Here is a 12,039-nt window from a genome sequence, read left to right as displayed (position 1 = left end):
ACAAGTGGCATCTCATAGCCCAGCGTTGGGCTTAAACCTCCTCTTCCCTGCCTGAGGCCTCCCTAGTCCAGGCAGGTTTATGCCTTCTACCTCCATAAGCCACTTCTCCATATGTTTGCACCTCTTGTGTAGCCACTGTGCTCAATGGGGTATTAACACCCACCTGCCCCCCCATTTCTTATTATTATTCTTATTTCTATCAAGACAGATTACAAACTGTCTTGGTGCTGCTGGCTCTTTTGCCCTAAGGAAAGAGTCGGCCATGTAACAGTACTGGTTAGAAAATGACATCTTTCATTTGTAGACACCATTGCTAAACTCCTGCGCAGGTCTTCCAATTTGCTATAAGAACAGTAAAGACAGTGTTGCATGGGATGAAGAGCCATTTATGACTTCCTCCTCTAACCTTCAAAGCCTACAAGTTTTCCCTTACCATAGAACAAAGTAACCATCATCCAACAGACACAACACAACTAGTATCTAAGGATCAACGTGGGAAGAGCAGTATGATGTTAGCATCCAACACAGGAATAATAATAAATTTATTACAATAGAAACAAACAGATAATTCATGTACAAAATACTGATAGCATTCTGCTGCCTCAGTCAGTGCTTACTAAGTACCCACAGTTAAGAACATCCTAAAACTGATGACACCACACAGATTTACGAAAGTCATAGCTGCTCTTTAAGGTTTGCTGTGCAATACAGGGAGATGGACTGGGATATAATGGGAACATCTGAAATTTGAAATTATTCTGCATGAGGAAATTAAGAGTGAGCACCTTATAAAACAATCACACTATGCACGACATTAGAATTGCTTGTGGCAAATGTTTTCATTAGAAGTGCCCAACAATAAGGCAGCTGATGACTGACTTGAGTGCCCAGCATTGCCCAAGGCACAAAATATTAGTTGTCAGTTCTGCTCCTGAGCTATGTTGATTTTCCTTTTGTGTTTAAACAAATGTATGTAGCATAGAAGCATTTTCACTGAACAGCATCAACTTCCAAAGGAAGCCAGACACCACAGAGAGACTCTTAGTATAAGAAGAAATGCAGCTACGAGCTTGCTGGATTGATTTGTATTATACGGGCTTTATATTGTTGTGTTTCCCCCCCACACACCTTCAGGTACACATTTACTGAGTTTATAGAGGAACTCAGTGTGCACATTAATATCTCTTCTTTCTAAACACCTCACTCTTTTGGAGTGAGAAACGTGGTCCATGACAACCAAAAACTGCTTATAGAAAGTAGTGTTTAAAATAAGCTATAAAATACATTTTTTTTTTCTGTATTTGGTTCCCACCCCAAAGTATAATCATCCAGATTTATCTATCTATCTCACATATTTGAGGGATGCCTTCAAAGGCTGTAATTTATCCCATCTCTGGGCAAAGGTAATAGGCAAAAAAAGATTCCTGCAACCACTGAGAAATTTGCAAGCTCATTCTAGTTGCAGCCAATTTATTTCTGGGGCAGCATCAGGTCACAAAACATACAGTGTGAAAGGAATACTGGCACTGAGCAAACTTTGAAGCAAATTAGGACATTCTCTCCCTACTCCCTCTTATACCAGACTCCCTGATGGAAGTCCACAAATAGTTTCTTCTCTAAGAAGACAATAAAAACTCATCCTAATACAGTCTCAAGAACCATATATACACATTCTGTATATTTGAAAATGCTGGCAAAAGTCCACAGAGGCAGAAGATAAAAAGCATGAAAGCTAAATCTAACATCAGGTTCTCTACCGAACCTGACACCTAGAAACAAAACAACATAAGGCTTCTTTCTTCTGTAGTACCCTCCCCAAAATGTGATTTTCCAGTGGCATGTGGAAGAGGCCAGCTGTTGAGACCTTCTTTCTTGCTTCACGATTTAGAAAGTAAGATGTTATGCAGCAGAGAGGCAGGCCTGACGAATACTTTGTGCCCAGGTGTTCAAGAGTGCTGTGACTGAATGCTTGTCTGGAAGTTGCAATAGTTTTGAAGTCATGTACCGATACACTGACTGCAAAAAGGGATTGGCTGCTGGAAAAGAAAGAGAACAGATAAATGGAGTTATAATAAAAATAATATATAAAAAAAAAGAATAACATTAGGTGCTGACATTTCCCCACTATTACCGCATACACATGCCCAACAAATGTCACGCTAGCATCCTCATACCATACTGTCTAGGGTTTTTTATCCACAGAGGGCTCTGATCTGGATAGTCCGCTGGAACACTGAGCTGTAGTGGTGGGACGTTTGGAAGATTCTTGTCATCTAGAATGCAAACACACTTCCCATCAGAACAAAGCATTCCTTGCTGGACAGAGATGGGTTTTGTGCATAATTCAGCTTGTTTTCTAGCCTCTGAACCCCAAGGAGGAACCAGGCTGTAATCTTCATTTTTGTTGGAAGGTGGGCTCGTTCTCATTTTAACAACACTCTTAAATTCTCAGAAGAACCTGGCAAACACAGCTCCATCTCTCACATATTTCTTCACCTTGCCAATCTCAACATTTCATCAGCTGAACTTCACTAAGTTATACACCTAATTTTTCAAAATTAAGTGCCTTATGTACTAATATTCAGGACAAAAGCAGTTCAGATTTTTTAAATGAAGGGGAGGAGGAAAGAATCTATTTTCCCCATTGGAATCCAAGTGCAAAATAAGCTCATAGACTATAACACTTTATGCTTCTTCAGCTGAGATGAAAAAGCGATGCAATTTGAATTTCTATTTTAAACATACATCATTGCCGGTAATCATTAGTACAAATTGAAGTAGACCCAAAAATTAACTCAGCATTTCTCTAGCTCTGTCCTAGTTGTTGGAGGCAGAATGATTCTTACGTATCAGTATAGCTCAAATCAGGAATTAAGATTATTGCTAGCAACAAGTAATTTTCTAGACACTAAATGAGATTACCAATTGCAACTTCAGCACAAAGAAAGGATCAATCAGCATGAACAAAACCTCCAGGTGTACCCTGAAGCAGGCTGTGCCGAACATCATGACTAAGCAGTGCTATGAATCTGGTAAGTACAGACTTCACGCAGAAGTCACAGGTTGGCAAGATTCAAGACTGTCAGCAAAAAACTCTTCAATTTCTACAATCAAGCTCAGCACTTCTTTCTGAATTTGTCCCTTAGTTTTTTCTTGCTTACCTAGCTTGCATATGAGATGAACTGTGCCATTATTACTGCAGTGGGAAGGGTCCAGGTTCACCAGGAATTTAGGATTTAATCTTGCAACTTCCCCTTGTAAGACATTTGGTATAGTCTGTCTTTCATCCTCTTCATATTTCCGCTTTCGAGGGGAAACAACCGGGGCCCTGTGGAAAATACAGTCCACAAATGGACTAGCTGAAAGTGTTATGCCAACACTGCATTTGTCAAATACTTTACAGGTGTAAAAACACACACCCACCCATAAACCCATTTATTCTTTTAATAGTTTCCACAAATAAATATTTTTTCCTTAAACAATGAACATTTAAGACAGACAGCAGGTCAAGGATACATACGTGATCGGTGGTCCATGAATTGCAGTCATAGCTGGCATAAACGTACGGTAAAGGGAATGGTTGAAGACTGGTGAACGGATGTTGGCCAAAACAGCATCCAGAAGTGGCTGACACAAGTACTGCTGCTTGGTGGGGGGCACTGGGGGAGGTGGTGGAGTAGGCTAAAACACAAGAGAAGCCCCTTTTCTTTTAATCATCACCAAAAATGAAGTCTCTACTATTGATCTATTGATTCTGCAAAATTTTATAGCAGAAAACTTCCAATGCATAAAATGCAAAGGATTCTCAAAACTGAGAGGAAAAAAAAAAAAGGGCAAAAAAAAAAAAAGCAGTCTGCATTTCGGAAGCAGACTTCATTTAGGAAGTCTGTCTTGAAATCAGCTGCAAAAGTTCATAGAAAGAATTACTCAAGTCTTTGCACAAAGCAGAAAAATTTGAAAGTTCAGTTAAAAGATATATACAGGTGACTTACATGAAGTAAATGCTTGCCCATTTTTTCCTGTTTTCTTATTTTGTCCAACCTTACTTGAAGTCTTAACAGCATGAGCAACAAGAAATGCAAAAAAATTATCTTGCCAAATCATAAGACCTTTTGGAATTAATTCCTTATCTCTTGCTAGCACAAAGCATTACGTACCACAGCCATATCGTTTTTCAGCTTCTCCAGAGCAATTTCGCATTTCTGCAGTGTCTTTAGAGGGCACCTGCAGAAGAGGAGAAATTTCATAACCACAAAATGGTCTCCTTGGCTGAAGTGTTTCTGCTACCTGAGTCCCACAGCCAGCTTCAATGCCAACACGGCTGGATGCTAAACAACAAATTTCTGGAAAAGCTGGCAAATCTGATGTCTAGACAAAAGGAAAAAGAGTTACCGTTTGGAAGGGTCAGTCAGGATATCCAAGAGACTCTTCATTTTACTCAGATCCTTCTTTCTATCTGAAATAATATCAGAGACACAAACACTGACTACACGAATAACTTCCGTACTTGCAGACAGAAATACAGTATACTGCTAAAAGTGAAAACATGAGCCAACGCTGAAGAAAGTAGTGAGGATCAAAGATCTTTCATCTAATCATAAGTATATCCATTGTGTAAGCTCTATGCGTCTCAAAAACATCAGAAAAGGAAAAGTGATGAGAATTTAAGGATTTTGCTTCACAGTAAAATCCTTACAGTCATAGGCAAAAAAAGAGCAACTAACATTTACTGCAACTGACGTTCATGTTTAATCCCTGGAACAGAAACCATCACAAAAGGCAAGGTACTGCTGCTTTCATCAGAAGAGATAGTGGACAGAGAGAAATGCATGACTAAATATAGGGAACCTCACCTTCATTTTTATCTATTTTATTGATCATCCTCCGGAGTGGCTCAATGTATTTTGATAGCTGTTTGAGTTTCTCCAGATACTGTTGCTCCTCTGACTGGCTAGAACTGGCTGGACTCATGACAGAATTTGGATTTCCTGGCAAGAAGTAAAGACTGCATGTCACAGAGATGATAAAAGATACTGCAGAACAGCATTCTCACATTTCAGAATCTAGATCTGAAATGTGGCACTCTCAAAGCGTAGCTCACGTCAAATATCCAAATCCACAACTGGATGCCCTCCTCAGTTTAAGTGCTTGTCCAACCCTCTAATCTTTGTGCAGAAATAACATGTTCTGTAGACAGAACAGCAATTCCCATTTAATATAATTTTTTTCTGAAAAGGTCCAAAGTTTCATATACCCATTTTCTAGGTTCTCATTTTGCCATCACTCTGGTGCATTAAGCACTAAATCAATACACTGAATTTGCTGCAGTTTTCCTTAAGTCGGTGCTTTCCAAACTGCAGAGCACACAACACTGGTATGAGAAAGAGCCAGTATGTTACTTCCACTCACAGTATCAGAAACTGCTTATTACATCTGGGAGAGAGAAGAGCACAAGTGTCAGAGTACCCCTAGGAAGGTGTTTTGGAGCAAAGCAGCCTGCCATCCGTGATTAAGTGGTTACATCCTTTACAATTGCATGCTGTTGCTAAGGGTTCCTTCCTGCATGGAACCAAGGAATCATTATGCCTCTATAAACTCGCTCCATTAAATTAAGTATCATTCTTCTTTTCAAAAGATTGGGGAAGTCAGATAAACCCGTTACATAGCTCAGTGATGAGAAAAGAGGTTTCAGTTGATTTGGATTTGAGATATCCATGTTGTTGCGTTATGTGGTGCGTGTGACGTTCACTACTTGCAATGCTGGCTGCTTTGTAGAGCTCTTTAAAGTTTACATCATGTGAAATAATAACAGGCTTCCTGGGAACTATTACAGTTACCAAAACATACACCAACTCATGGTCTGCAGTATAGTTCTCAGATCATTTACCTGGAGTGTTTAAAGGACCTGGGGATGGGACACTGAAGTTCTGGGGTGTTCGTGCAGCTGCTGGGCTCTGGGATGGTTGTGGAGATGGACTGGGGAGAAAGCTGCTGGGTGATGGAGCTGGGCCAGAGCTGAAAAATAAACATAAAATCAAACCTGTGAGAATCTGGCAAAGAAGCATGATCAGCCTGTGAGCAGATATCCTTTTAGTAAGCATCGCTATGGCACTCTGTAGCTCTGCCAGTAGACTTTATTTAAAATGAGGATTTTCAGAGTGTCTTCGGCACAATCCCACCTGTGCTTTCACTGAAGTTAAAATTCATTCACTTCATTGGAAACAGAGTAAGATATACTGAATGCTTCTGAAAACCTCACCCTTAACAGCGTTGACAAAAGTCCTCAAAAGTTGCAGTCTAGCTCACCTGACATTTGAGTTTGGCTGAGAATTTGGCTGGCCTGGCTGAGGAGATGGCTGCGGCTGTGGTGGCGGAGGCATTGATTGGGGTGTTTGAGCTTGTTGGACAGGAGACGGGGATGACATCATGGTAATATTGTTCTGGCTGACCTGAAATGTGGAAGAAGATAAGATCAATAACAACAAAAGGGAGTACGGTATGGGAACTTAACTAAAAGGCTTTACCTATGGAGAGAAGCGTATCCTCAGGCCTACAAGAAATGAAAGTGTTAGTTTCCTGTTCCTCCCCATAATGACGGTCCAACCTGTTTCACTCTTGAGGCTCTCAGGGTAGTACTTCGTATCAGCTTTACTAGAAATAACCATTAAAACTGCACGTAATTTGAATAACTGTATAATAATTGTTTTTCATTTCCCAAACCATCATGTTGCAATTAAAATGTCAGAAGTGCCATCTGAAAAACCTGTACTTTATTAGAACTAGAGTAAAGAAGAGCAGAAAAAAAAAAAGACAGTTCTAACTGGAGAATTAACAGCCATAAAACCCCCTCCTTATTTTGACAATTTAATTACAGTCTTCAAAGGTCTGTCAGACTTGACTGTAGCTTCCCAACTGGCTTTCTTTAGGAGGAAGAAAATAAAAATAATTAAGTAAGCCAAACCACCAACATCTTGTTTAAATACTCAGCTTTGAAAATCTGGGTGGAGACAAAACACTCCAAACTGAATGGCTGGGTGGAAAAAAAAAATGAAGTAGCTTTCTGACCTTTGGAGAATGATGAGCTGTGCCTGAAGGACAAAAAGACGGATAAGAATGTTTCCAGAACAGCACCAAACTCTGGATAACAACTAAATTTATTTTGTACGCTTTAAAGTGTCAGAGCCAGATGATGCTCAAATTATAGCAACTTCTTGCATTTGTTCTAATGGAATTTTTTACCCTTGATCGCTTAAAACCAAACAACCAAAAAAAAAAAATCATGGCCAGGAGCATGGTATAGTAATGCAGTTATTAAGTGATCATGTTTGTTTAAGGCACATGCAGAGTTCTTATGACCTGAGGCTATAAATAAGTACATACACAGATAAACTGAATTAGCCCACAGAGGGCAGTAACTCATGCATCCATTCTGTAAATCATTGATTAGCACCTTTATGAATTAACAACTCTGTTTCCCTCAGTCTAAACCATTTTTAAACAAAGGTCCCAGTAAATCCAAAAGTCCCAGACACTTCACAGGCACTGCAATTTGGTGTTGTCCTTCACTCACTCCTTAAATCTAAATTATCCAACTGTTTCCAGAGGACATGATATTTAGCACATTAAAAAGAAGTAAGTATTGCAAGGTCTGCTTTTGCAAGTACACACTGAATATGACAGGAAATGCTTTGCTTGGAATACCACATTACAGCTATGCAAGAGGTCACACTCCACTAAATAAAAAAAAAAAAATAGCCCAAACAATCCCAAGCTAGTTGGAAACGTAAAACTACTAAGCTTGAAGATATTAGTTTATCATCCATTTAAATATAGTTTAAAAATCAAATGACATACTATGATTTTTTTTTTTTCAATCTTCAATAACCCCATTACCTTCACAGCCTCTCCTACAAAGATAATATCTAGAAAAGCGAGGCTGAAATGATGTTTTAAATCAGCCATTACATCTTCCTTTTCTCCACAATCAACAAATACTGAGACTGTGCTTACTGTTTTTCATAGGAGGTGGATTCTTCAACAGCGTATCTCCTCCTCAACAGCTGGAAAAGCATTTCTGAGATTGAAAAGCATGATCTGCCTCCCAAAGAAATGAAGCATTCACCACTGTTGGAAGGAAGCGTGGCAGGGGGGTTGGAACTAGATGATCTTTAAGGTCCCTTCCAACCCGAATCATTCTGTGATTCTATGAACACTGCAAAAGGCACTCCCTAATTTTTTTACAATCTATTTAACATTCTATTGAACAGCAAGTGATTTAGAACTTACTCATATGGATGCTGCACCCATTTTTCACCAAGTCAAACTAAGACCACTTTTGAGTGGTTCATCACTTCCTGAAAATCAGGCCCCTTTTAAGTGTTTCAAGTTGGTTACACAAAATTACTTCTGAAAACTTAAATCTGTGTTTTGCGAAGGAAGGAAGAAGGATTTCATTAGGTTTTTTGCCCAATTTAAGCTTCTGTATCCATTTCAACACTAAGGTCCCTTCACATTAATTTACTAATGTTGCCGAAAAGCAAAGATAACATGCAGCATCTACTGCACACATAAGCATAGAATGAATTAGGGTTTGGGGTTTTTTTGCATTACTCCTTCTCATTTAATTACATGCATAGGCAAACAGCCTTCCTTCTTGCAACAGGTTTGCTCTCCACCGGCTTCATTTCAGAATACCCAAGTCTAATATCTAAACTTCAGCAAAATTGAGACATTTTCAAAAACATGCACTCAGAAGTATGTAATTCTGAACTTACTGCCTTACTTTTCTTTGAAAGCAGTTAATTTGCTACATAGTAATTTCAGATGTCTCTCTGTAGAATAGATCTAAAGATGCTTTCAGCTTTAGATTTCTATCCTGTTTGCAGGATACGGATTAACAATTTAATGACATTTCAACTTCTAGGGAATACTCTTTCGAACTGACTCCCACTAAAAAGAAGGCTTAAAAAAAAAAAATACCCAGTAAACCCCAAGAGACAAAAAACCCCCTCCCTCTGGAGCTTTAACTCCATTACACTCATTTAGCTCCTTATTTAACCTTAGAGTTATGCCATGGTTACTGACCATTTGTACACCCTTCATCTTCAACACGCATAAGGAAATGCAAGTACACATTTTTTCACTGCAGGATGAGAGTTTCTGCATTTACAAGAATATTCATGGACAGCTATCACACCCCACTGAACATGAATTTCCTTGGTGACTCTGCAGTGACCTGATCAAGCCCTAATTTTCTAAAGTCTTGCCCAAAAGATATTTAGGCTTGCATGACAAAATTTTGCACTTAATACACACTAAATGAAAGCTGTTCTTAGTGTTTAGAGCATACCATGCTGGAAGATAAACTTAATTATGAGACCTACCTCCAGTTTGCGGAGTCTCAGGCAAGGAACTGACTAGATAAGGCTAGCAAAAATTTTTCAGCTCCTGGTAGCAAGAGTGTACAATATGCAGAAGCTAATGGCAAGGAAAAGGAGACTGCAACAAGGAAGTGATGGGTAATAAGGAGGAACAGTAGAAACATTTTCAGTCTAAGGGAAAACTCTAGAAAGCATTTAGACTACTGTACTTTCAGTTTTAGTGTTAAGCCAGTAAGCACAGCCTTGCCTACTCCATTGCAAATTGGGTTACTGCTTGACATGAAAAAAATGAAATTCTGCAGAACTTCAAAAAAGTTCAGCTACAGGTTTCCATATTCCCAGTCAGGCCTGTATCCCTTGCTTTATTCTAGTATTAACTCAGTTTTATCCCCTTCCCTCCCCCCCCATATTTTCAGTTTGCTGATGATTTCTGTGCCAACAATAAACTGGAAGCTCATACTATTGCAGACTGCAATAAATTTGTGGACAGAACTGGGAAGGTTTTGACACTAGAAATACAGGAGAATGATTGGTATTAGCACATTAGTTATCTAACTGCCAAAGCAAAAGCTGAGTATTAGTTTAATGTTTTAAAATTTCAAGATCAGCAGGTTTCTTGAGCCAATCCACATATGGTATACGAAACTTCTCTTAGGCGTTCAAAAAGTGCCACTAATACTGATTGTAGTTCATGTTAGGTAACTATTCAGGCACAAACTTCAGCTAAGAAAAAAAACCAAGTCAGTTCTAATTCTCTGGCAATTCAAAAGACCCAGAGATTGTGGAATACAATGCCATATCAGTAAATATATCCTTTGGACTGAAAAGACTGCAACAGCAAAAAAAACCCAACCAAAAAAAAATCCCACTGCAGAATCAATGAAGCCTTGTGACAAAAAAGGACAGACTGACATTTATGCCATATGAGGTAACAATAAATAGCCACACAGAATTGATAACACATCTGGTCCTTTTGTTCAAAGAGATTCTCCTCCAGTGCAATACCAAGATGCTTTTCTAAAGAGAAAAGACACTCTGAATTACCTATCACCAAGCCTAATGAAACAGTAGTTAAGGAAATGACAGACTCTTAAATGAGTAATTAATAACCAGATATATGCTACAGCCCTTTACTCCTACTGTGAACAGCTGCAAGGGCTCTTATGAGAAGGTAGTTATATCAAACAGACAATATTATTTAAGCATTTTATGATATTTAGAGGCGCACATTACAACATTTCTAATTTCTAATCCACCTAGAACCTGAACAAAATGTTTTGGCAGACAGCACTAGATATTCATGCTGATACAGAGCTGTCAAGTATATGGCATGTCAGACTGGCTTTAAAAACATGCTTCCCACCACCATTAAACTATGACTCACTCCCTCATCCTACCACCTGCTTTGGAGCCATTTTCACTCCAATCACTTTGTTCATAAAGAAATTCCTTTTCTTCTTCTGCCTTCTCTAGTTGTTCAGTCTTCTACATCATTTTCACAATCCTTGGCACACTACTGAGAGCGCTCCTTGATGACCAATTCACTTGGTGTCAGAAATCAAAGCTCCTCAATAACCACAGACAGGACAGTACTAAAAGATTGGCCTATGGCACTGAATGCTCAAACTAGGGGTCTTTTGTTATGACTCAAATATAAATATAAGCCAATCTAATACTTAAATATCTATTGGAAGCTCTCATCATCAAACTAAACATTGTGAATACTTCATATGGGAGATGATTTTCTCAGTATATATAAACTGCCACAGCGAATAAGGCTCAAACTAAATTCTTTGACTCAACAGCTATGCCTGGGTTTTATTTCAGTTAACATGTAAGCAATGACCAGGACTGAAATGACCATCCATCTTAAACCAGAAACAACAACAGATGTGTTTGCCTAGGTATATAGAATCTTTCTGGTCACTGTATCTACTTTAGCAAATTCCTGAGAAGAAAAGGCTGTGCCTACTGAACTTGGTGCAGCAGCACTAGGAAGCAGAGTTGCAGACATTCCACAGCCCCACAAGCAGCTTGCAAAGGAAGTAAAATGCAAAAAGTGAAGAAACTTTCATTAAACCTAGGAACAAAATGCAGTGGTATTAAGAACTAAAACTGCACCTGCTATTAAATTTGAAAATCAGCATCTAGAAGAACAAGATACGAGGTTCATGAATAACAGATAGAAAAAAAGCAGTTAAACACTATTCCACCATCATAATATGATACGTGTTTAAACCAACACCAATCACATCAGGCTCAGCAAACTTCTGCAGAGCAGACCAGTACCTTGTCTTGTGACTTACTGGTAAAAACTCAATTCTATCTCATTCTGGTTCTCCCCATTCCTGCTCCCCCAAAATGACACATTTTGCTTGCAAAACATGACTGTGATGTCTTTAGCAGATCTGGACCCGCACCAGGCAGATGCAGCACTCTGACCTCATGGAACTTCCAGCAACAGCTGGAGAGGTGCTGCCATGCTGCCTATACAGGTTCTTCTCTGATGCAGGTACAAGTGGAATCCTTCCGGCAGTTCCTCCTACACAACCGTGAAAGAAGAGAACAGCTCCATTTTTCTTGGTCCCTGATAACATCCCAAGAAACTACTCAAACTGAAATGAGCCAAGTTTACTATTAAAGAAAGAAGCACATGTAC

General features: G+C 39.1%; 1 protein-coding gene across 4 annotated transcripts in view; it reads right to left on the bottom strand.

Moving 5' to 3' along the window:
* Positions 1-507: 507 nt before the first annotated feature.
* Positions 508-12,039, bottom strand: part of MED15 (mediator complex subunit 15) — a 30,025-nt gene continuing 18,493 nt past the window's right edge. For 2 of the 4 annotated variants that reach the window (XM_054219562.1, XM_054219565.1), the window contains 9 exons: positions 6,307-6,449; positions 5,888-6,015; positions 4,854-4,988; positions 4,393-4,456; positions 4,158-4,224; positions 3,521-3,681; positions 3,162-3,328; positions 2,175-2,273; positions 508-2,036 (listed from right to left, as the gene is read on the bottom strand). In XM_054219562.1, the coding sequence (XP_054075537.1) occupies positions 1,900-2,036; positions 2,175-2,273; positions 3,162-3,328; positions 3,521-3,681; positions 4,158-4,224; positions 4,393-4,456; positions 4,854-4,988; positions 5,888-6,015; positions 6,307-6,449 (1,101 nt within the window). In that variant the 3' untranslated portion in view covers positions 508-1,899. The remainder of the gene's footprint in view (positions 2,037-2,174; positions 2,274-3,161; positions 3,329-3,520; positions 3,682-4,157; positions 4,225-4,392; positions 4,457-4,853; positions 4,989-5,887; positions 6,016-6,306; positions 6,450-12,039) is intronic. The other 2 variants (XM_054219563.1, XM_054219564.1) reach the window with 2 other exon arrangements.

The sequence above is a fragment of the Rissa tridactyla genome, chromosome 13 (assembly GCF_028500815.1).
Source record: "Rissa tridactyla isolate bRisTri1 chromosome 13, bRisTri1.patW.cur.20221130, whole genome shotgun sequence".
In the NCBI taxonomy this organism is placed as follows: Eukaryota; Metazoa; Chordata; class Aves; order Charadriiformes; family Laridae; genus Rissa; species Rissa tridactyla.
The sequence above is the reverse complement of the archived record's forward strand: the minus strand, read 5'-3'. Positions and strand labels throughout refer to the sequence as shown.